The sequence below is a fragment of the Schistocerca piceifrons genome, chromosome 8, assembly GCF_021461385.2.
Source record: "Schistocerca piceifrons isolate TAMUIC-IGC-003096 chromosome 8, iqSchPice1.1, whole genome shotgun sequence".
Taxonomy (NCBI): domain Eukaryota; kingdom Metazoa; phylum Arthropoda; class Insecta; order Orthoptera; family Acrididae; genus Schistocerca; species Schistocerca piceifrons.
In genome coordinates this window covers 417386094-417411586 of record NC_060145.1, presented here as the reverse complement: position 1 = coordinate 417411586, position 25493 = coordinate 417386094, and the positions used below count along the sequence as shown (strand labels likewise).

At 42.9% G+C, this 25493-nt stretch overlaps 1 protein-coding gene across 1 annotated transcript in view; it reads left to right on the top strand.

The window, feature by feature from the left end:
* Positions 1-25493, top strand: part of LOC124711240 (PAX-interacting protein 1-like) — a 175783-nt gene that overhangs the window by 61646 nt on the left and 88644 nt on the right. The window contains exons 12-13 of the mRNA XM_047241200.1: positions 19112-19195; positions 21994-22191. Coding sequence (XP_047097156.1) covers positions 19112-19195; positions 21994-22191 — 282 coding nt within the window. The remainder of the gene's footprint in view (positions 1-19111; positions 19196-21993; positions 22192-25493) is intronic.

Below are 25493 nucleotides of genomic sequence, written 5' to 3'. Positions count from 1 at the left end.
GACCACACACTAACATTTTTCAGATGACAAGAGACAGTGTGGTATTGTGTTGCAAGACACACACGTCTCTCAATTCAATTAACTTGCACTTTGTCTGTAGCCGATCCTCTTTCTGGGCAGTCAGCTATGTCGATCTTCCACGAGCTTCTTCTCCGAAGGTTAAGGGAATTTATTAAAATACTTCTCTATCCTTGAAATTATTTTGATACTCATATAATACTTTTCAGTTCAGTCACTTTATATTTTCAACTTTCAAAGATAATAACTTCTGCAAGCTAACTTATTACTTACATGTTAGACTCATTTACACATATTCAAATGGCATAAGTCTTCTATGACGCCGGTGGCAAACACTTGTTGTTGTCAGTGACTCGCCTCTCTTACAGTTTTCTAATAACGAACTTCCGACCTGCACATAGAAACAGGTGGAACAGTAGAAATGTTCTCACTCTCCCGCACTTGTACCTAAAATATCGGGTGTTCAAGACAGTTGAAGGCCGAGTGTTCCTAGAATTTACACCAAAATTCTTTAACACTACAACACCTGTTAGCTAGGGAACAACCAAAAAACTTACATCATCTTCGAATAACTTGAGGAAATGCTGCCCTATAAGTATGTCCAAAATGACCGATATCTTGACAGGTAATCCTTCCTCTTATTTTAAGACTTCTTCCAATTTGTGCCTTGAAAATGACAGGTTGTTGCTTGTCAAAAGTCAGAGTTTTTGACAAATTTATCCGACTACATTCTCATGAGTGCATAGTAAATGCTGGAAAAAGATTGAACTTCACAACTTACAAAGAACTAGCTTATTCACCCTGTGCAATACATTAAAAATTATAGGTATATCACTCATAAAAAGTTAACATCTGCATACTTCTTAGAATACAAATCTCCAATCAATAAAGGCCAATTCGTATACTATATTACAACTAATGTATTGAAACACAAAAATATATTTTTTAAATTATGAGTCTATAAAAACAAATACTATTATTATCTTTCTTTGTTCCTGAATCTACATGTAGTAATACTGTTGTCACTGCTATCTGAGTCTGTGTGTGAACCATTTGACTACAAATTTATGATCATGGGTTCAAGTCTTCTATCCACCTTCACCTCCCTATCAATGTCATCTTCCTAAAGCTTTTCAGCATGCCGCATACAATCTGCCCATGCTGAAGGAGAGATGTTGTCTATTGCTTCATGCACAAGTGATTCAGTGTATCTTGAATGTTTTGTTCCTTCCTGCCACATTGCCTTTAACCTGTGGCCAAATTAATTCAATCGTGTTATACTGGCAGTGGTACAGCGGTAAATACAAAACTGTGTGACTACATTCACATGCAGGTGAGTCAAGTTTGTATGTTTTCTTGTGTGACTTGTTTAAACTAATGAGCTGCAATAGTTCCGCACGGGTCTGGCTTATTTTGTGCGCAATATCTTTAATTTTAAGCAGAGCACGATATTCGCTTTCCTGGTGTTTGTCTATGTGTGAGTGATAGCTGGCATTGTGCATTACAATGACAGATTGTGGAGTCAGGTATGGCAAGAACTGTTCAGTGAACCACTTCTGGAATGTGACAGTGTTCGTTTCTGTATAGTAGTCACTGCTGTTTTTCTTACATCTAAAAACATGTTTACTCTCAGGAACAAAACCAGAAGCAGTGCCAGCATGCAGAAAAATTATTTGATAACCTTTTCTATAGGAATGTCAAAACTGGTACTACCATCACTCATGTTACAGCAGTTTTTCTTGGAATGATTTTGATTCACCCATGTTTCATCCAGGTAATACACTAAAACTACAGCAGTTTTTCTTGGAATGATTTTGATTCACCCATGTTTCATCCAGGTAATACACTAAAACTTTCCCTCATCATTACTTTTAACATATTTGAAACCAGTTACTTTCAAAATTCTTTGCATTGATGAAGCACTTCCTTTGAAGCCAGTTTTGTCATTAATGATTTTAACAAGTTTTTGTGAAGTCGGATATTCACCATTCATATACATTTCAAAACATTCTTGTCAAAACAATCCATTTGTGCTACAGGTTTCTTGCAATTTCTACACTTTCCAGGCAACACGAAACCAACATCTCCTGACATTTCTAGAGCTTTAACACATTCATTATAATTCTCTGTACAGTTCTCTTGCCTACACCACACGATTCTGCAGTCTGTTCTTGTCTTCAAAATGTCAACGATGGGAGCCTCAATTTCAGAGTCACATTTGAAGAAGTTGTAATACGGGAGATAATCTTCGCCTGTTTGTGAAGCACTTCACATTTATTGCCCTCACTTCACATTTATTGCCCTCGCCTGACGTAGTTATTTGGAAACCGCACTAACACGTTTAAAGATAGACATTCACAGCTATGAGGCAATAAGAAAATAGCACCGATAATTGAATGAACAATATGCTCGCTCTGTGAATTAAATTGCATTGTTGTGAAGTATGACAAATGTGCAGTTTTCAGGAGAGAAATTCTCGTAACTCGCTGCTAGCCGCTCAGAAAGAGAATGAATTATAATGGCTGCCAGCAGTTTATGGAGGGGTACCAGCAGAATGGCTGAATATTGGGCCGCCTTCCTATATGAGGTGCACTGTAGAGGAGGACTTGTTAGCATCTACCTTGTCACTTTTGGAATCCTGCCTACGGTTTCCCCATTCATGGTAGTGTCTTGACACACTATGTCTGTATGGCACACTGTGAGGTAAATTGCTAGATGTCCATAACTGCTAGGGGACAGGCTGCTTATTCGGGGCCTGTCATTCTCTATGCAGTCAATGTGGGGAAGTACGGCCGCTATGTTGGCATAGAGAGCCTACGATAGGTTGCTGGAAAACAGGAACTCTTAGGCAACATTCGCAGCGCAGAGAAAGTTCTCGCAGACATCTTTGGAATTTGTCATGTATTTTAGATCATATATTGGGCGTTTCGTGGCATCTCGTGAACTCTTGATTTGACCTACACTCTCCAATGATGAATATTTCCTGTTTTGAAATTACACTTTTGGATCATTCAGAAAGCCATCATGACTGTTGAACTGTCTGCTTGGCATCAAGGCATAAGAGACTTTTAAAATGGCGGTATGGTGTGTAGCAGAGGATATTTTGTGTACCGTGTCACTTCCCCTTTTTTTGTGTGACAGTCATGAGTGGTTTGCAGGAAGTAAGATAAGCTGGCATACCTCTGTGTGGGCTCGACTCTCATTTTATCTTGTTGGTCTTTTCCTGAAGTATGTATAGGAGAAAGCAATATATTGGTTGACTTTAGTAGTAAACCACACTGTGGTGCACAATGCCTCTCTTGCAGCATCTGCCACTGGTGTCACTGAGCATTTCCATGACACTTTTGTGCTTTTAAATGAACATGTAACAAAACGTACTGCTCTTCTTTGGATGTTCTCTATTTCCTCTATCAATCCTATGTGGACTGGATCTCAGACCGATGAGCAATGTTTGAGTATCGTTCTAACCGCCTCTTCGTACTACATTTCCTGAGGATTCTTCAAATGAATCTCTGCCTGGCATCTGCCTTACATGCAATTGATTTTATGTGGTTCTTCCACTTTAAATCACTGAACACATATTCGTAGATAACATACAGGATGGGGCGATCTAAATGGATCTTTTTGTGGACATTGAGGATTGCTGTGTTCGTAGACAAGTATCACAGAAGTCTGGTAAAAATCATTCCATCTAAAAGGGATGGATGTGGTTCACCTAAGGAAGCCACCATCATTTTGGAAATGGCTGTTAGGGTTAAACTCCCAAACGGAACACACAACAGGAGGAGAGACATGTTGGTGCATCGGAAGGCAGCAGCCAAGAGAGAGAGGCATCTCTGTTGTGACCCTCTGCTACTGAAGCACGAAACGCCATGTGATCCTCCCCTATACTTATATTGATCAAAGATTGCAACCGATGCTCAGCAAGGTGTCTGTTTGTGAATAATCTTCACCATGAGAACCATGCCTAATCCAGCATCATGTGTTGGGACAGTGGATAGGCTGTGAATGGTCATCACAGCAGCAAACTCCAAGTGTAGAAGTTAATTCTTGAACAAAAAATTTTATTTAATTAATCCCTACTCCCTCCAAGTGGGTGGCCCCTGCTCAGCCCTTTCCCCCTTCCACAGAAATAGAGCATCAACTTTACAAAAGTGGTTCTGTACTGAAGGCTCCTTTTAGCCAAGTCAATGAAGAGCAAAAAATGTTAACTGGGGAAACAATTTTGCAGTCTCAAATTTTCGTTATGGTAGGACAGAGTGTCATGAACAACATACTAAAGATTCTAACCAGTGAGTGTGCAGATGGCTAGTGGGTAGAAGATCACATTTCTACATTTTTCTTGAATATCTCAAAAATCATGGCATCTAGCGAAAATGTTTTCCCGTACAAAATTAAACTACATTAAATGTCTTACAAAAAGGGTCTGTTTATTTTTTCTCTAAGACTAAAGTTCCCGTGTTGCAGGGTATGGAAAAATCACCTATTGTTAAAAATAATGCTTTAATTGTATAAAATTGATGTTTATTGTAAAATGAAGTGGGTTAAGAACAGATGTTAAATTTCTGTACTACGTATAAGGGCAGTAGAACCGTATTAAGGGATAAATTGTGTTCTGGGGCTGTAACAGGGTGGAAAGGCTGGGGTGCAGTTTAGAAGCATGAGGGAAATTAGGTCGCCAGAATAGTGGTCATGCATTTCCCTCCTTCATAGGTCTGCAAAATGAAGAGCAAGCAGGTAATTCCTCATTCTCTCTATCTCACTGTGTCCCAGAAAGCAACATCAGGATATTTCACAAAGTTATACTGAACCTTCTGCAGCTCTCCTTGTGAATGGTAATACACTGCTTGCAGACACTCATGGAGGAGGATTTTGTTTTTTCTACGAAATGTACTAACATTACATTGAATACAGATATGAGTCGCTATTAGTACAAACCCAAGAAAGGCATATGGGCGGAATGTACGTAAATTTCTGAAATCCCGAATGCTTGTATTTTACTCATTAGGTGGCAGTGTGGAACTGTATCGAATTCCTTCTGGAAGTCGAGGAAGATGGCTTCTGCCTGGATGCCAGTATCTACTGCTCTCTGTGTCTTGTGTACGAGCAGCAATCTGGGTTTCATGTAGTTGTTGTTTTTGGAACCCATGTTGATTTCTACAGAGTAGACTTTTGTTTCATATGTGAGTATGAAACATGTTCCAAAACTCTGTAACAGACTGACATCAGAGATGTGTTCACACAGTTTTGTGCATCTGTTCAATGACCCTTCTTAAAAATGGAAATGAACTGTTGTTTTTTCCCAACCATTAGGAACACTTCACTCCTCCAGAGGCTCACAGTATCATGCAGCTAGAAGAGGGGCAACTTCTTCCGCAAACTCGACATAAAATTGTGTTGGTATTCTGTTAGGTCCTATGGCCTTTCCTCTGTTAAGCAGTTTTTGTCCCATGGTCATCTATTTCAATATTTGAAATTTTGACATTCATGTGACTCTTGGAGAGAAGCTTTGTATCCTCATGAAAGTCATAAAATTCAAGCATATAATGTGATCTACAATCTTGCAACAGATGTTGAGGATATTGGCTTACAAATTGGGGAGATCTACATTCCTTTACCGCTTTTGCAAACAGCAATGACTTGCGAAAAATTTCTGTCATAGGGAACAATGCAATGTGTGAATTCTCATTACATATGGTCTAAGAAATGTAAAACGTGAAGTGTCACCTTGAGCATTTTGAGTCATTTTAATTTTCTGTGTTGGGAGATCTGATTTTAATATTCAACAATATTTGAAATTACTGGATGAGCAGTAGGTGAAATATGGGAAAGGCAACCACACACCTACAGCAGGTTGACATGCAGAGCACAGTAACATGCAGCAGAAAACAGCATTCACATTAGCTCTCAAGCACTGCTACTTTTTCTAGCAGCATACAAGGAGAAGCATGTGACTTCTACAAAGAGGGGGGCATGGAGTACAGAAGGGATTCGGAGGGGGGGGGGGTGAGTTGTTGTGAATTGCCAAAGCCAAGAGGGAGGTGGGGGGACTGCAGTTTGTGGGGGATTGTTTTATCAATGGATCACTGGTTCGAGTCTCAGTTTGGTCATTTTCCTTTGGTTTTCTTATTTTTTCTTATTTTTTATTTTTATCTAAACGCATACATCATTCAAATATAAAATTTATGCTAATTAACAAATATCTAATCATCTTAATGAAAAATGCGTGTCTTTTTGTTTCTAATTACATATCGCCTGAAAAATTCCAGTTTTCATTGCAAATATAAATCTTAATTATATTTCTTACAGATAGTTCATAAAGGTTGTATAAATTTAAAAAAAAAATACAAATCAATTTGCTGAGGCAAATACGAAAAATGAAATACTCTTTTATAACACAGGTTCAGTTTCACACGAGCCAGAGTGATAAGTGTCATAAAAACATAGAAAACAAATATTTTCACAGCACAGTGCACACTGTATAAATGCTTCATCTTTGAAGTTACAATCTTTTTCTGTCTTCTCCTTGAATTATATCAATTGGAAAGTAAACTGCGTTCACATTCATAAAGAATCCTTTTTTTATCACAAAGTTTTGAAATGAATCAAACATACCAGATCATTTCACTGAAGATTGGAGAGGACAGCTGGTGATGAAAATTGAAGGAGTTTTTATGCAGTCCTCTGTATTATTGATTTATATACTTATCTCCATCAAGTAGGCTCAGTGGTGAAATTGCTTGTATGGTGCAAGTAGACGGATACCTATTACTTCAAAAAACTTCATTGCCTAACATGGGATTGCTTCGTCCAGTACAAGAATCAGTCAGAAGAGAAATGTTTCCTTCTTTACATACAGCTTTACAGCATGGTTAAAAGATCTTTATATAGCTTTGAAGTCAACTTTTGATGTATCGCGAAGTCCGTGTCCTGACACGTCAACACTGTCATCAAGCTGCAAAGAGGTGCTACATGGTGTCTGTTAAGTCAAATGTTCATCAGTTTGTTAGAACAACTGTAGGTAGCATGGTCTGGGGAACCATAGAATTGTCTTGATTTTCGTAGGGAGACAAAACAGCAGCAATCTTGACCTACTATTGCCTGCACCAAAACTGAGTTTATTGTGGGATTCCTCTCCTTGTAATTCTAGTAAAGCCAACTGGTTTCCTTAAAGAATAGTAGGAAACTCTTTACTAGTTCTCCGTTAGTCACAAATTATTTAGGAATTTATGATCCAAGTATTCTGTGTCTTCAGGCCTCCATCACTTTGCACTGGAAGATTAAATTTGGTGAGGTTTCATTCCCCTTGCCACATAGCCTACACTTAAGGGCTTCTGTACCCAATGTGTGCAGGTATATCTTAAAGTTCTCATGGTCAGTCATTGGTCCTACCATGAGTTTAATCTGTCTCCTTTTCAAGCCCAGGATTTGCAGAACATCTCTTGAAACACAGCAATGGCATCATTACCTTGACATGTTTTTATTTTATTTTTATTTTTTATTTTTTGATCTTATTCCAATTTTCTGCATGCTATCTTCTGGTCCAGCTATGCAATTTCGTCCCACCTGTCCTGGACAACCTATCAGCTTGCTCATTGCCACTAATTCCTGAATGACAGGAACTCACAGCAGGTTTATCCCCCACCACCACTCCCCCAGGGAGCTCAACGCTATTTGACAGGTTTATGCTTGGCTACTGCTTGGCTCCAGCCTTTGCAGCATCTTTTCCCTTCGGTGCTGCATGTCCGTCCTCTTGCCATTCCTTTTCCCCTCCCTTGGGGAATATCTCTGGGGTGTTTTTGGGAATGTGTTCCACATTTTCCATAGCTGACATCAGAACAGTCTCACCATTGTTTTTCGCTGTGTTTGTCTTTCTTCATTCACCTCCTCCTATCCTTCCTCCACTTTGGCATTTGATGTTCCTCTTTCTTCTTCCTCCCTATGCGCTCCTGAGGGCCAGCCCATGTGTCTGATGCGTAACAGGTGACTGAATAACATATAATTCCCAGCCTCGGGTCAACAGGCACATACCCCCTAGTACAGGCCTGGCCCTGAAAGTGGTGATTGCCTGAGCTGCTATTGACTCAAATTGCTGATTGATGTCTCTGTCAGGGGTTTGGGAGGTGTGACTGTGGAGTGAACAGTCACCTATGATGGTTGAGCCCCCTTTTGAGGGGGGACCTCCAGTTGGCAGGAGCACACCCCTGGAGATGCTGGCAATCGTGGAGGATTTTCTCGCAATCAGCCAATCGTCATCTTCACAATCAACATCATCTACCAAATATAAATGGAATGTAGCTCCTCATTCAAAGAGCCCCCCACCCCGCAGCTGCACCACATTTCCTATTGGGTTCATGTACTGAAGACAGTCAATCTTTTGCGATGGTAAATCCGTTTCTTATTCAGAAAGGTATTTCTGCAATTGCTGGCACAATGAAATCCTGCTCTCATTTACACAATGGCACTTCGCTTTTGGAGACTACTTCTGATTCTCAAGCTCAACAACTGCTCACCACTTCACTTCTCCACGGCTCTCCTGTTCATGTCGAGGCTCATAGAATTCTGAATTCTTTCTGTGGTGATGTTTACATTAGGCTGCTCGATGTTCTGACCAAGGCAGAAATCCAAATATACCTCTCTGATCATGGTGTCATCGCAGTCCATGCATGCCCACATGCGCTCTTTTTCTCACCTTTGATAGAATGGTGCTTCTGTTCAAGATCCAAGCATGATATGAAGTTGTCACAGTCCGACCATACATTCCAAACTCGTTATGCTGCTACTTGTGTCATCATTTCAACCACATTCGAATGTCCTGTTGATACCTGGCCAAATGTGTAACCTGTGGTAAGGATGCTCATGAGGGCAATTGTCAGCCTCCTCCTATCCAGTGTATCAACTGCAGTGGTGACCAAGTTACCTCATATTGAGTTTGTTCCATGTGTCTCGATGAGCAGCCTGTCCAGGAGAACCGGGTGAAAGAAAAAGTGCCTCACCTGGTCGCTTGCAAGTTGTTGGCTAGTGGGAAACCCTTCGTTATACCATCTCGCACCTACAGTACTGTTCTTGCTACATCTCGCTCCACAAAGGACATGGCCACACAGACATGTCACTTCATATTCAGCACTGCAGTTGTGAAATCGCCAAATGTCATGGTAGCATCAAAGCCTCCTGATCCAGCTGTGTAGCAAGCTGCCAAACTTTCGCCTCACGGGGCGAAGTCACCAGCTACGCAACTGTCAGGTCAGAAAGGACAGAAGGACTACTGCTGCAAAGACTTCCCTCATTCCTCCAGCCAGTAAACATCTGAGTCTTCCTCTGCCAACCTGAAAGGCTGCAAGAAGTCAAACAAAGGCATAACAGTCATCTGCTTCGCTGACTCAGAGATCCTCTTCGACGGTGTCTCCACATGATACACTTGCCTGGCTGGCCTCCATGTCACCAATGCGCACCGCCAATTGTTTTTCTGACCTGGACTCTGCAGATCGACAGAGGGAGAATATCGATGCCTCTGTGGACCTCATGGAGGAGGATCCTCCAGCCTCTGCGCCCTGTGGCAGCGAGTCTTTGAAGGCTGGCACTTGGCAGCAGCCGAGGTGACACCCCCTTATTTTTTTCCTCCTCCCCTTTCCTCGTTGTGACTCTCTTTCAAAGGAACATTTGTGACCTTTGATTAAATAAAGAGGATTTACGGCTGCTCTTAGAATTGCTGCACCCACTTGTTCTCTGCCTCCAGGAAACAAAATTGCTTCCTCACGACCAATTTGAGATCACACATTTCTTCCCGGTCCATTTTGACCTTCCCCCCCAGGATGGCACTCCATCTCATGGGGGAGTCATGCTGCTCATTCAGGGTGATGTTGATAGTCAACCGCCGCGCGGGATTAGCCAAGCGGTCTACGGCGCTGCAGTCATGGACTGTGCGGCTGGTCCCGGTGGAGGTTCGAGTCCTCCCTCGGGCATGGGTGTGTGTTTTTGTCCTTAGGATAGTTTAGTTTAAGTAGTGTGTAAGCTTAGGGACTGATGACCTCAGCAGTTGAGTCCCATTAGATTTCACACACATTTTTTTGATGGTCAACCCATCTCCCTGACTACCCATCTTCAAGTCCCCTGCAAGTCAGGGGTAAGAATAGGCCCGCGATATTCCTGCTTGTTGTAAGAGGTGACTAAAAGGAGTCTCCACCGTTTCGGCATTTCTGTGATGGTCCCCTCTTGGGTTAGACCTCCACCATTTCCAAATTTCTGTAGATAGTGTGTGCCGTTTGGGGAAGTACGCCATACATGGTGCTTTTTGTTTGTCCATCATGCACTGAGATCTTGCATGCTGCTTATTGTCGTGTGGTGGGCTTGGCCCCCTCAGTCTTGTAGGTTGCCTACTTCTCATCTCCAGTGCCATACCATTCTTCGTTCCTGCTACAATTCTGGACCATTTTGGCACCCAAAATCCAGCGCAGTAGCCAGTCTGTCGTGGTGGGGTTGTCAAGCAACCTCTTGGTTGTAGCCCCTTGACAACGCAGAGATTTCACTGCTGATGCCTGAGCTGTGAACTCCCCACATATGCCAAGGAGTAGGTGCCCATCCTTTCTGGGGCACCAGGACTCCCGGCAACGGCCATCCCACCAGGTGGCCCTTGCTGTAGCTGGGTGGCACCCGTGGGGAGAGCTCCTGATCAGAGTGGGTGACATCAGGGCGGATGACCTGCAATGAAACGGGTTACGTCGACTCAAGCTGGTGGTCGCTTGGCCCCAGCAGTCTCCAAGCGCGTACGAAATGACTTTGATGCTGTGACCTATGATTCCCGATTGTTCTCCTCCCTGGCCACGCCTTGGAAGGACCGTAGGGCGACTCAGTCTCGTGAGCCGTATTCGCCTCGGTACCTGGACTGATGCAGAGACCTTTCAGACAATGAAGCCCCAGTTCTTCATAGACCACCTGGAAGATAGGTTTGGGGAAGTGGCGGCGTTGTCTAAAATGTGCAGTGGGGCGCTTTTGATCCAGGCGGCCTCCCCAGCTCATTCACGGGCGTTGCTCGCCTTTGAAAAGCTGGGTGATATCCCCGTCTTCGATTACTCCCATGAAAGCCTTAACTTGGTCCAGGGTCTTATTTTCCATCATGACCTCCTTTTGCAGTCGGATGAGGAGGTATGTGCCAACTTAGAGCGATGGGTGTGCAGTTCGTCCGGCGCATGCATAGGGGACCCAAAGACAACAGAGTTGCTACTGATGCCTTCATCTTGGCCTTTGAGGGTGACTCGTTGCCTGAAAAGGTCAAGGTGATGGTTTACCATTTGACATGAAATCATACATCGCTCTCCCTGTGCGGTGCTTCAAGTGTTGGAAGTTTGCTCACAAGTCATCTCATTGTACTTCCAGTGCCATATGCAGGGATTACGGTCATCCTCTGCACCTGGGCGCTCCGTGTGTGCCTCCTCCCACTTGTGTCAACTTTCAGAAGAACCACTCCCACTGCTCGCCTGACTGCCCTGTTCTCCATAAGGAGCGGCAAATAATGGAAATAAAAACCCTGGACAGGCTCACCTATCAGGATGCAAAGAGGAAATACGAACCACTTCATCCTGTGCAGATGATTACATCGTATGCTGCGACTGCGAGTTCGTTACCCCAGGTGGCGACAGCTGTCCCTGCGGTTGTTAAGCCCCCAGTGGGCCCTCGGGGCTGCCCTGGCTCTTCTTCGATGTCTGTGATGGGGGACACTGTTTCTTCTGGTGCTCCCAAGGTACCTCTTTTGGGAGACCAATCCCCCAAACTCACGGAACCCCCCCACCTCCCCCTTCCTCTCCTTGCCAGAGGTTCGCCAGCCTGCTCTGGCTTCTCTTGCACGGAAAGGGTCACCTGGAAGTCTATCTACCTTCTAAGGCCTCCTCCAGCATGACAGCTGACTTCAGTCAGTGGCTCAAGGAGCCACAAGCGGCAGATTGAAGAGCTTCCCGCTCTTTGTCTGTCCCTGACGCTCCTTCTGAGTCTCCATCCCAGGTTGCTCCGAAGGAGCAGCAGGAGGAGGTGAAGAAGAAGAAGAAGAAGAAGAAGAAGAAGAAGAATAGGCTGGGTAAGACGGGTGAGGTTCAGGTTGCCCCTGTTCCTACCAGCTCTGAGTCTGGGGACGATTTGCAGATTTTGGTGTCCCCCAATGACCTCAATCTTGCCCCTGCCTCAGACGCACTGATTCTCGACTCAGGCTCCCCTTTGGTGGCGGTCGATGACCCAACGGCGTGATCTGCCTCCTCGGTCCCTTCACGCATTTTTCGATCGTGTACAGTGTCATCCTCCAGTGGAATTGCAGCGGTTTTTTCCACCACCTTGCTGAGCTCTGTCAACTTCTCAGCATCCGCTCTTTCTTCTGCATTGCTCGCCAGGAAACTTGGTTTCTGTCATTGTGAACCCCTGCCCTCCGGGGCTATCAGGGTTATTATAAGAATTTGGCAGCTTATGAGAGGGTATCTGGTGGAGTCTTCATTTACGTTATTCACTCTCTTTACAGTGAGTGTGTCCCTCTTCAAACACCATTATAGGCTGTCGCTGTTAGGGTGTGGACGCCGCAGGCTGTTACTTTCTGCAGCCTTTATTTTCCACCGGATGGTGATATCCTGCAGCATGTATTGGCTGCACTGGTGGCCCAACTGGCACTACCTTTTCTGTTACTGGGCAGCTTTAACGCCCATAACCCTTTGTGGGGTGGATCAGTGGCAACGGGCCGAGGCACTGTTGTTGAGCAGATGTTGGTGCAGATCGACCTTTCTCTCTTAAATGATTGTGCGTCCCCAAATTTCAGTGTGGTGCATGGCACTTACTCAGCCATCGACCTTTCGATCTGCAGCTGTGGCCTTCTACCATCCGTCCTTTGGAGCATGCACGATGACTTGTGCAGTAGTGACTACTTTCTGATTTTTCTGTCACTGCTGCAGCATCACTCTTCTGGGCTCCTCCCCAGGTGGGCTTTGAATAAGGCAAACTGGGACTCATGTGCTTCCATTGCCGCTACTGCACCTATTTCTTGTGACGCCATTGATGTGGTGCTTCACATGATAACCACCGGCATCGTTTCTGCAGCGGAATCTGCAATCCCCTGCTCTTCCTGGTCCCCTCGGCGGAGGACTGTGCCTTGGTGGTCACCAGAGATCGCAGGTGGCCACTCCAATGTCATAAGCGGTACCAATCCCTGGACCACACTATTACCTTTAAGGAGCTCAGTGCCCGAGCCCGTTGCCTTATTCGCTGACAGAAGCAGGAGTGCTGGGAAAGGTATGTCTCCACCATTGGCATCTGTACCTCTCCATTGCAGGTTTGGGCCAAGATTAGGTGACTCTATGGATATCGGACACCCGTCAACGTACCTGAGCTTTCCCTGAATGGAGCAGTTTGTACTGAATCGTACATGATTGCAGAACTCTTAGCAGAGCATTATGTGCAGAGTTCTACTTCTACTACGAATTACCCGCTGGCCTTCCGCTCCCTGAAAGAGTGCTTGGAAAGTCGGAGCCTTTCATTCCATATGTGCCACCCTAAATCATACAGTGTTCCGTTCAGTGAGTGGGAATTCTAAAGTGCCCTAGCCGCTTGCCCTGATACAGCTCCCGGGCTGGATTGCATCCACTATAAGATGCTCAAACACTCCTCATTGGACCGCCAGCGAAACCTCCTAGACCTTTTCAACCGGATATGGGTTGAGGGTGCGTTTCCATCTCAGTGGTGCGAAAGCATTATCATACCAGTGTTGAAGCCTGGTAAGAACCCACTGGAGGTGGGCAGCTACCGCCCCATTAGCCTCACCAATGTTCTGTGCAAGTTACTCGAATGCATGGTGAGCCAGAGTTTGAGTTGGCTCCATCTCAGGGCGGATTTCGTAAGGGCTGCTCTGCCACTGATAATCTGGTCTGCCTGGAGTCAGCCATCCCTACGGCATTTGCCCGCTGTCAGCACATGGTTGCCGTCTTTTTTGACACGCGGAAGGCATATGATACAACATGGTGACATCACATCCTCACCCCATTTCATGGGTGGGGTCTCCTGATTTTTATTCAAAATTTTCAGTTGCTTCGTTCCTTCCACATGCAAGTTGGTCCCTCCCATAGTTCCTCCTGAGTCCAGGAGACTGGGACCCCACAGGGCTTTGTCTTGAATGTCTGCCTCATTTTAGTTGCTATCAATGGGCTAGGTGCAGCTGTGGGAATGTCCGTATCAGCTTCTTTGTATGCTGATGACTTTTGCCTGTACTATAGCCCCACTGGCATTGCGGTTGCTGGACAGCAACTCCAGGGCGCCATCCGCAGGGCATAGTCTTGAGTCGTCACGCACAGCTTACAGTTGTCGACCACCTAGACTATTTCTGCTAGCATCACGCTGTTCACCCTGAGCCACAGCTTTATCTTGACTGTGAACCTCTTGCCGTGGTGGAGACGCATCAGTTTTTTGAGCACATCAGCTGGGGTGCTGATGGGTCTACCCTTCTCCGACTGCATCACATTTTGATTTAGTCCTGTCTCGATTATGGGAGCCTGGCTTATGGTTTGTCATCACCTTCACCTGGTTTGTCATCACCTTCACCGCGTTGTGGTTGCTTGACCCCATCCTTCACTGCAGGATCTGACTTGCCACTGGAGCTTTCTGCGTGAGCCATGTCACCAGCCTACTTGTGGAGGCTGGTGTCCCTCCATTGCGGATCCGGTGCCAACGACTGCTGGCCGCTTAGGCTGTGCATGTTTGTAGCTTGCCCGGGCATCCCAGTTACCGTCTCCTGTTCCCCAACTCGGTCGTCCCGTCTTCCGGAACGGTGGCCCTGGTCAGAGTGTCCGATTGCGATTTGTGTCTGGTCTGTTCTCTGGGCTTGAGATTTTCCCTCTCCCGCCTCCTTGCCGGGCCCATTTCCGTATACCCCCATGATGTGTGCCCCGGCCATGCCTTCAGCTGGATTTGGCCCAAAAGTTCAAAAGACTCAGTCCCTCCTGAGGCCTTCTGCCACTGCTTTCTTTCCATCCTTGCCACGTTTGCTGGCTCTGCCGTAGTCTATACCGATGGTTTGATGGTTGCTGGTCAAGTTGGTTATGCTTTTACTCTTGGGGATCTCTCTGAACAATACTCGTAGCTGGATGGCTGCGGAGCTGGTAGCCATCTCTCGTGCCCTCGAGTATGTCCGCTCCTGCCCAGGTGAGTCCTTTGTCATCTGCAGTGACTCCCTCAGTGGTTTATGAGCTATCAACCAGTGTTTTCCTCACTCTCGTGTGGTGATGACTATCCAGGAGTCCCTCCATACTCTTTCCCATTGTGGACGCTCCGTGGTTTTTGTGTGGATCGCGGGTCATGCCAGCATCCAGGGGTAATGAACAGGTTGACAGGCTGGCCAAACAGGCTGTCAGTGCACCGGCACTGGAGAGTGGCCTTTCAGAGTGTGATCTCCAGTCAGTTTTGCGGCAGAAGTTCCTTAGTACCTGGGGTGCTGAATGGCGCACCCTGCCTTCACCCAACAAACTTCGGGTCGTTCGGGAGACTACCGATGTGTGGTGCTCCTCCTTGCGGGCCTCTCGCAAGGACTCTGTTGTACTCTGCCGGCTACGCATTGGCCACACCTGGCTAACACACGGTTATTTATGCGAGGACCCACGCCTCTGTTGCTTTGGTTCAGCGTTGACAGTGTGCCACATTTTGTTGGACTGTCCGCTTTTAACTGCACTCAGGCCTGATATGCTGACTGCACTTTTAACGGATGACGCTGCCATTGCAGGCTTAGTTTTGAGTTTTATTCGTGCACGGAGCTTTTATCGCTCAATCTATGGGTTTGTGTCTTTTTTGTGTTGAGTGTGGCCTTTGGCCTACGGTTTTAGATTGGGGTTTTTAGTGTGTCTCTTGGTGTTTGTATTTTCCTTTTTTTTTTTTTGTTTCCATGCTCGGTCAACCACTGTAACACTCTGTGTGTTTTTAAAATTCCTCTTTTCTGGTCTTTGTCTATGTCTTTCTTGTTCTGTGTCATCCCTTGTCCTCTCTGTTGCTTGTTTTTCTTTGTTATGGGTGTTTCATGGTCGTGCAAAAAGGGACCGGTGGCCTTTGTAGTCCAGTCCCTTCAACCCCCACAAACCAACCAACCAACCAACCCATCTTCAAGCTGTCGCAGTTTGCCTTTTCTTTCCTCACTTGACATTTTCCCTTTGTACTGTCTACAGAGTGTGAAGCCACTGTCATACCCATACCTAAGCCCGATAAGAACAAACACCTTCCTTCTAGCTACCGCACCATTTCTCTCACCAGCTGTGTTTGTAAGGTGATGGAACGTATGATTCATGTCCGGCTGGTGGGGTGGTTTGGGTCTCGCAATTTACTGACCACTGCACAGTGTGGATTTTGAGTACACTGTTCTGCAGTTGATGATCTTGTCACTTTGTCCATCCATGTCATGAATGCTTTTCTACGAAATCCCAGACTGTGGCGGTGCTTTTTGATTTGGAAAAAGCCTACGACACCTGCTGGAGGACTGGTGTCCTCCATACACTCTGCACACAGGGCTTGCGTGGCCGCATGCTGCATTTCATTCAGGAATGTTTAAAAGGCAGGGTTTTCAAGGTATATGTGGGTTCTGTCTTGTCAGACACCTTTAGCAAGGAAATGGTGTACCTCAAGGTTCTGTCCTGAGTGTCATCCTCTTTGCTATTTCCATTAACCCTGTAATGGTCTGTTTCCTGCCGGGCATCTCAGGCTCCATTTTTGTTGACGAATATGCCGTCTGTTGCAGGATTGTCTTTATTCATGGAGCATTGACAATGGCTTTTGTTTCGCCATCAACAAAACTGTTTGTATGAATTTCTGGTGGCACAGTTGGTTTCTTCCACTGTCTTTACATCTTGGGCGTGTTCCTCTTCTGTTCGTTGAAACTACGAAATTTCGGGGGCTCATGCTCAATAGGAAACTTCCTTGGTCCTCCCACATGCCGTACCTGGCAGCTGGCTGTATGTGGTCCCTCAAAGTCCTATGCGTCCTCAATGGCACTTCCTGGGCAGCAGATGGAACCACCCTCTTCTGTTTGTACTGGTCCCTTGTCTGTTTGAAACTAGACTGCAGGTGTTTCGTTTATGCATCTGCATTTGTGTCCCTCTTACGCTGTCTTAATACTATCCACCATTGTGGCATCTGTTTGGCCACTGGTGCCTTTTACACTAGCCTGGTTGAGAGTCTGTATGCAGAAGTTGCTGAATTACTGCTGTCCTAACACCGTGACTTTCTCCTTCAGCAGATATGCATGCCGTTTGTTTGCCATGTGTGGTTATACATCCTATGCCTCCTTATTTGATGACTCCTTTGATTGCCAGTATGGGGCACATCCCTCCTACCTGCCACTTTTCTGATGGGTGTGAACCCTTCACCACCTTGGCTTCATGCAGTAGTCCGTATTCACCTTGGCCTTCATTAGCTTTCTAAGGACATTACTCCAGCCTCACTCTATCGCCTTCAGTTTCACGACCTTCATATGGAACTTCACATAGTACCTTTGTGTACACGGATGGCTCTCGGGCGACCATGGTGTTGGATGTGCCTTCGTCATTGGCACCGTTTTTTGGTATCGGCTTCCGGAACAGTGCTCAATATTTACAGCAGAACTCGTCGCTCAGCATCAGGTCACACAGTACATCCGGCATCACAGGCTTTTCAATTTAGTCATATGCTCCGACTCTCAGTGCTCTCCAAAGCTTCTGTGTGTTGTACACCACCCATCCCTTAGTGCAATGGGTCCAGGAAGAGGTCACTTGCTCACTCTTGATGGAACCATTGTGATGTTTATATCTCAGCCCGCTAGTTCGAACATTCCCTCCGAAGATCTCTATGTTGCCGTCTCTCAGCAGGTGGTATCACTTTGGCACCACTACTGGTCCTCCCTTCACGGGAACAAACTCTGGGTTAATAAGCCTCTCCTAGCGGCTACGACTTCCTCTTGGCCCTCTCACTGTGAGATCATATTAGTTAGATAGCATATAAGGCACTGTCCTTTAAGCCATTGCCATTTGCTAAGTGGTGCTCCCCCACCAATTTTTGCTCATTGTGCTCCACCTTTGATTGTCCCCCATTTCCTGACAGAATGCCCGTTTTTTTTTTTTATCACATACATTCTTGTTTGTGTTTGCCATCTGAGTTATTGGCTGTTTTAGCGAATGATGTGCGGGCTGCTGACTGCGTTTTACTTTTTATCTCTCGTAGCAATATGGCAAAGGACATTCAGTTTTTAGTTCAGGACTTCCATTTCTCTATGGTTTATGGTATAGACCTTCCTCAGTGTCACTGTTTGTAGCTCTCTCTTCTTCCGTTAATTGGGATTAATGTATAATCATTTCTAACCCTTCCCTCTGTCTTTGTGTTTTAAATTTGTGACATGGGCGCATATGACCCTAATTGTTTTTGCACCCTTAAACAAAACAAACAAACAGCAGGTTTACTCTGTTGCTTTCCCCTAGCCTCACAAGGGCTTCAGGGGAAAAAAAAGGAGTTCATTGATATAACTTTCAGTGGAAGGAAAATTCTTGCACTCATTCTGATGGTTGCCAACTGTTCGTGATTAGTTTTGAGTTATTACTATGATAGCTTACTTTAAGTCAGGAAAAATTTAAAGTTGCCTGATTTGCTATTCAGCTGCTGAGTTTGTGGTTTTTTTGTGGGCAGCTGCTTGCACAAAACCAATGTGTGTTACTTAAATAGATTTTATGGAGTCTTGGAAGCAGGGCAGATTGTGAAACTGAGTGCGAAATCTATACTTTTTTCATTTATTGATTACTTCATGAAGAAAACTTAAAATACTATGTCATAAACGTATTAACTTGTTGTACATATTTGGGGCTTCATGCTGAGGTTAGAGTCTTACAGTGATAAATGTGAAATAAAATTGTAGTCATAAATAAATTTCATTTTATTTCTCCCATAGAATTTATGCCCATTTGTAATTATCCTGCACTGTAGATCAGCAATAAATATAATTTTGCAACAGTTTTTACTACTGGACATTTTTAAGCAGTTTATATTTAAAATAAAAATGTATATATATGTTGGTTGAAATCAGCCATTGTTTCTTCACTGTACTGATATTTGCTGTTAACATTTTCAGGTTCAGTCCTTGCCTCAAGCGGCAGTCCAGTCTCCAGTTCAAGCTGCACCCACTGAGGATGTTCTGCAACAAGAGGCATTTCAGGTATATTTTGAAATTAGCAATGGAATGAGCTCATATTCCTAATATATGTTTGGCAGTTGACTTAAGTGTGCCTCCCTTTTTTACAAATTCTCACAAACAATGCAAATGCCAGGTTAAAAAAAAAAAACTTCCCTAATTATGAAATTTACCAAATCAGATTCGGTCTAAGTAGCGGATAGTGCTAACAATAGACAGTTTTCTGTTTGGAATCTGTTACATCATAGTTTATGCTATATTTTGCATACTTGTTTGATGAGGAAAATACCATTGGCAGACATTAGTCTTAGTCCCAGTCACAGTTCAAGTTGCAATTTAATTTTTTAGTCACACAGAGTATTTCAGGGATTCGTGGTTGGATGGTCAGGAGACAAAAAAAGTGAGTGATAAAATAATTTATAAAGGTTAAAAATAAGATGATAAAAACTTGCAGTAGAAGTGATGAAATAAATGTTTTCAGAATGAAAGGAAGAGTCAGTGCTAACAAAAGTTGTGATGGAAGAGGAAGATTGTACCAGATGCCCGTTACTGACACGCATGCAAATTCGAAGACTCAATTGACTCCCTCTTTGCTTTCAGGTTCTAAATCTTTGTCCTGTTGAAAGAGTTATAGTAAATATGTCACCTCATTAGTCAACACACTGGCTACACAAGGAGAGTGCTTTTGAAGATTGTGACAAAAGGCTCAGCAGATCTCTGTCTCTCTGACACACACACACACACACACACACACACATACACACACACAATCTTTGGTCTATCATTTATTTTTTAAGAATGTGTCACAAGAGCAGTGTGATGGTGATATTTACTTACAGAATGTGTTTAAGGTTCTTGACTTGAGGTCCTCATTATCTGAGCATTTTATAGGTATTCTATTGCTCTAGGATCAGTCAGGTAGTTTTTGTTTTAAGGTTACACAGTAGGTCTCATCTTCAAAGTTCACTATGTTATTTTCCATTCTAGAAGGCAGCACCTCAGTTAAAGTCAACATTGCTCTTGCAGAATCTTGTGTGTCATGAACAGAGATTCATCCCTCCTCCCCCCCCCCCCCCCCCCCCAAAAAAAAAAGGGTTTACCCAACCAGTTTGCTGCAGTAACTGGAAATGGCAAGATTGCATGTAACTAATGAGATGTTTCCCAAAAACACTTCCATCGTAATACAAGTAGTGATTACTTCAGTTGTTGGAGGGTTTTATTTTTTGGTCACACTGTTTACAATTTCATGAGCTTTTCATGTAATATGTTCTTTTTCCAAAGGTTTGAGGATCCTTTTTAGGCCACATATTTTTCTATCAGCGTAATATGAGTCCCCCCCCCTTCCCCCCACACATCTCATGTCACTTCATGGCATTAGGTGTGATGTGACCTGAAACATTATTGTTCATGTTGACCATGAAATTTAATAATACATTCTTCATAGTTTTTAAGAGAAACATCTGCTATGTACTTTTTGAAATCCAAATATATTAAATTAGTTTATCATTCAGTAAATCCCAATATTGGATTACAGAGCATCTGTGGTTTACATTAGATTAATCTGTCAGTTTGCTCACAACTGATAATGAAAGAAAAGCTTTAGTTTCCTCTTCCCTATGTAATAACCTCTTCTTATTTCTGTCTATACTGATACAATTCAGTAATTTCTTTCTTTATTTTAGGAGAACTTAAATTTGTTCACTTTCTGTTGCTTTCTGTACCACACCAAAAATTGCTACGTAGCCACCATATCCTCTGTAACAGGCATTTGTACCAAAGTATTGTATGCTCTACAGTACTCACATTGCTCCACAGTAATTTTTGTAGTGCTGCCCATACGTGGTGCACATTTTTTTGCTATTAATAAACATAGAATTTCTAAATGTCAACATATTTGGTTAGGCTTCACCATGACTGTTGTTGATATTGAATGAAAGAAGTGTACTGTTAGCAATCGCTGTTTAATTTAATTCCACAATGCGTTTTGAAGGTTTAAACCTGCATCGTCTAGTTGATTTATGTATTTAAATTGGCATATGTGTATTGTGTTTTGTATTATGATAACATATCGTACTGTCTCCATAGTCACATGCTCCTTTCAGTGCAATTTTATATTGTACACATCATCATGCCTCGTAGTTTACACTTTGTAAATGAAAATGAAAGGAGCATGTTACCACTGACTGCCACAAGTTATTCTAAACTTGTAACACAGTGGATACATGCCATATTACATACATAATTTCACCTGATGATGGAGGTTTAAACTTTGAAACACAGTGTGGAATTAAATAAACAGTGACTGATAACAGTAAACTTATTTCATTTGATATAATGTCTCATGTGAGCCTTTAAACAATTTTTATGACACACTTCAGGTTGGATGGCAAATAGCATAGCGGCAAGTATCAATATTTTGACGTTACTGTTAGAACATTCTTTTCAAAGCAAGTTGCAATCGTTTGTCTTTCTAATGTGTCTCTTGATTTTAAGTGCAGAGTTGATGAGTACTGTTACATTAACAAGAAACAAAAATGAGTAAAAATGTAATTCTTTCTGTGCCCCTCTTTTCTCTTTATAGTACTTCTTATGAAATATGTTCCGTAGTTCTCATCTTTCACTGCCATCATGTATTGAAGTTTAATGTGTGTATTGTATAACTTAAAAGGTAAACAGTTCCTGGTATCAGTCCAATTATTTGTTGACTGTTGTGATGTAAAAATAATGTGATTTTAAAGGTAACAAAATAGCGAGCATACTAATGCAGCTGAGCATTTTTTCTCACCACTGTCATGTTCGAGATGTTTCATTTGGCAATGCAGGTGCAGCAACAGCAGCAGCAGCTGGTAGTAAACCCAAACACAAAGACTGCACTGGCCAACATGCTAAGCATTCGGTTGCAGAGTGGAGGGGAACGAAGTGCTGCGGGCCAGCTAAGGCTCATGACAGCACAGCACCATGCTCAACAACAGCAGCAGCAGCACCCCTCCCTGGACCCTCAGCTGCTTGCGGCCTACCAGGTACATTCTTAAGTATGCAATATGCTTACATTGATTACATTTCTCTTTCAAGTTAATATGGAAGCATGTCCAATTGCCAATTAACAATAAAGAAGTGGAAGTAGCTTCCTGTTGCTTGCCTGGTTGGAAAAGACTTTGATGGTCAGAAAATCATTGCGTCAGACAGCTCTCTGTTGCATTCGTCAGTATGTAAGCCACATGTGGTTGAAATTGACAGTGTTGCTTGTCTACACGGAGAAAGAGACTTTATAGGTCAAATTGCAAATCTGCATAATAAAAGTGTTTAAGGGATACATTCTGAAATGACTGATGAACCGGTTCAACGTGGTAAGAAAATTGCACAGGCGAGATATGTGTCCAGAATTTCTGGACTTTCTGCTGCAAATGTGCCTCAGATTTCATGCACAACCCTCTTTAACACTGTCACAGAGAGGTTACGTTACCATAACTTTGGTGCCCAGAAAGTACCAAAATGTGTAAGCGATGCTTATAAAAGTGAAAGAATAGGTTCAGCCTTGACAGTCTTCCAGCACTATCCTGAAGTGGGGGAAAAACTTCTCAGCAGGATCATGACTGGTGACGAGACGTCAGTGCAGTACGTGAACTCTGAAAATAAGGAACAGTCCAGCCCAAAGAATTTGAGCAGGCTCTGTTGAACTGCAAAATGGTGGTTACTGTTTTTTGGGATCACAAAGGAATATATTGACAACAGATTTCATGAGGGTAGCACTTGATAAAACTATAACATCATAAGTTTATTGTGGACTCCGAAGATCAGTCCAATACAAACCGCTCGTGATGTGGTTACCAAAGGAACCATTGCACTGTGTGACTTTCATCTCTTCCTAAAGATGGAAGTCTGACCAGCTACTCAGCACTTAATCATGATGTGCTCAAGGATGTGTTCAACAACTGGATGAAGCATCAGGCAGCTCCACTCTTTGATGAAGGGACGGAGCTGGTGTCACAGTATGACAGATATTTGAATTTTGATGTTGGCTATGTGAAGAAGCAATGCCAAGGTGTTGAGTATAGATTGTATACAAAGAATATCTTTCATGTATATATACAGGCTGAAGCACTGAATGAAAATTTGTACCAAGGCAGGCAGGACCCTGTTTTGTTTGATACTCGGGTGTTTTCCAATGCAGTTGGAGAGCCTCTGCAATGCTTTTCAAGTTTAGGGATAATACCAAGTGCGCTGAGATGTGAATGGGATTTTGGATTGAGGAGGGAGGCTTGCAAGGGTAGTCCGTGCAGGTGCAAAGCCACTGTGCCAGGGTGGCGTAGCAGCTAGGGCATGTGCCTTGTGAGCCCAGCCTTGGTAGAAATTTACATTCATTGCTTCAGTCTGCATGTGCACATCATTGGTGTTTGAGACCTGGAAAGGACTCTGGAATCATGCATTTTCATGTGATGAAAAAAAATCCTTTTTTTAAATAGCCAGTCGGAGATTAATTTATGAATAACCTTTGAAGTCTTATAGTAGCTGCACATATTACCTGCCTGAAATATCTTTACTGGTACCGAATCCTGAAACTAGATATGCAAACCGTCAAATGGATCGCATAGTATCCTAAAAGTTATGTTACTTCATTATGAAGGCAGATTGTATGTTTTTTGAAGAAATCTGTGATATCCATAAATGTTTGTTACAAAATTAGAATAATCATGGGGAATAAAATGTAACTGAATGAAGCAGCTTCAAAATCGTGTTAAGAATTATTGTTGTTCTCACCTGAAGATGCATGACAATCCATATTACAGATTAATTGCATTTTTTTAAGCAGACCCAAAGCTTATAAGTTCGTATTAACTTTATCTGTTACAGTGTAGTGAGTAATCACTTACCCTGTGAATATAAACTTGTTTCTTATCATAAATAGACAGGTTCTGTTATCAATCACTTCTTCATTGCTCGTTTGTTGTGTAATACATGATGTGTTTTGAGAATTCATTCTTGTGTCAAGGGCTTCATGCTTGTATTTTTATATGTGATGTGCAACATATGCATTTCTCCTGAGCAAAGTATAGTAAAGCCTCTTATTAATGGTCCCACTTTTAATGAATATTTCTGTCTGTTCTGATGAAATTGCCATAACAACAATGATCTGCAATTTGGTTTTAACGAACCCTGCTTTCGGTAAAAAATCTCTTTTAAGGAATAAACATTAAACATTTTGCAAACTGAAACCCTGCTATGATGAAATTCATAATGTGTTCAAGAGTTTGTGACTATTTCTTTCATTTTGTATCTACTTGCATTAAATTGCTTGTACAGGAAATTTCAATAATTCATAATTGATTCTTATTGCCAATAGGTGTGTTGTAGTTTTGGTCAAAAATATTGAATAAGTGCCAATTTCTGCATGTATGTGATCTGACATTACAAAAAATATTACCATTATGTCTGGGCATGCAGATTGATCACCTTGTGTTGTTTGTCAGAGTGTTGAATTATCTACTGTGAAAGTTTTTGTAGTTATTCAGCAAAAGAAGAAAGCGTAAGATTCAGCAAAGCTGACGGTTATTGTGATACTGAAGACAAGCTAAAACATTAAACTCTTCAACATGGCAGAGAAATACAATTTAGTGCAATCTTATTTGTGCTCTATGTATAGAGACATTTCTGAATGCTAAAACTCAGGGCCCTTAGGCATTAAAAAAGGAGAACATTCTTGCTTCATTATTAAAGTTATCTTTACCTGTGCAGTTATTAATCCAAGCCAAAAGCTGTGTAATTATCTGAACTGAAAGTGTGTGGACTACATTCAGATTTCCCCTCCGTTATGTCATTTATGATGCTAAAGTGACAGTGTGACAGAAAAAGGGGAGTTGCAGTTTGTTGTGTGGTTGCAGCTGTATTGCTTCTTTAACTCTTTCTGGAAGCAGATTGAGATTGTTTAATTTCTTCACTACATCATCAGATGTCATATCAGGACCCAGGAAGTTTTTTTTTATATTGGAATATCTTATGTGAACACTGTGTTACGAAACACATTTTGTATCCCAGTGTTTATGAAGGTTTCGGAAGACTCCAGTAAAATTCAAAAGTAAAATTTTTTATCATGTTAATTATGATAACATATAATAGGTGATGACAATACTGTGAAGACTGTACAATTACTGGAGGGTGCTGCACAGTTTATGATTACTCTTGTGTGCATAGTCATATCAGGCAATTGTTTGGTTTATGTGACATGTGACAGGATGCACAGCTAAAACTTAAGGTGTGTTGGCTTCTTAAGTATTTGGAAACCATCTTCTTACTAATAAAATGGCTTCATTAAATGATTACTGGA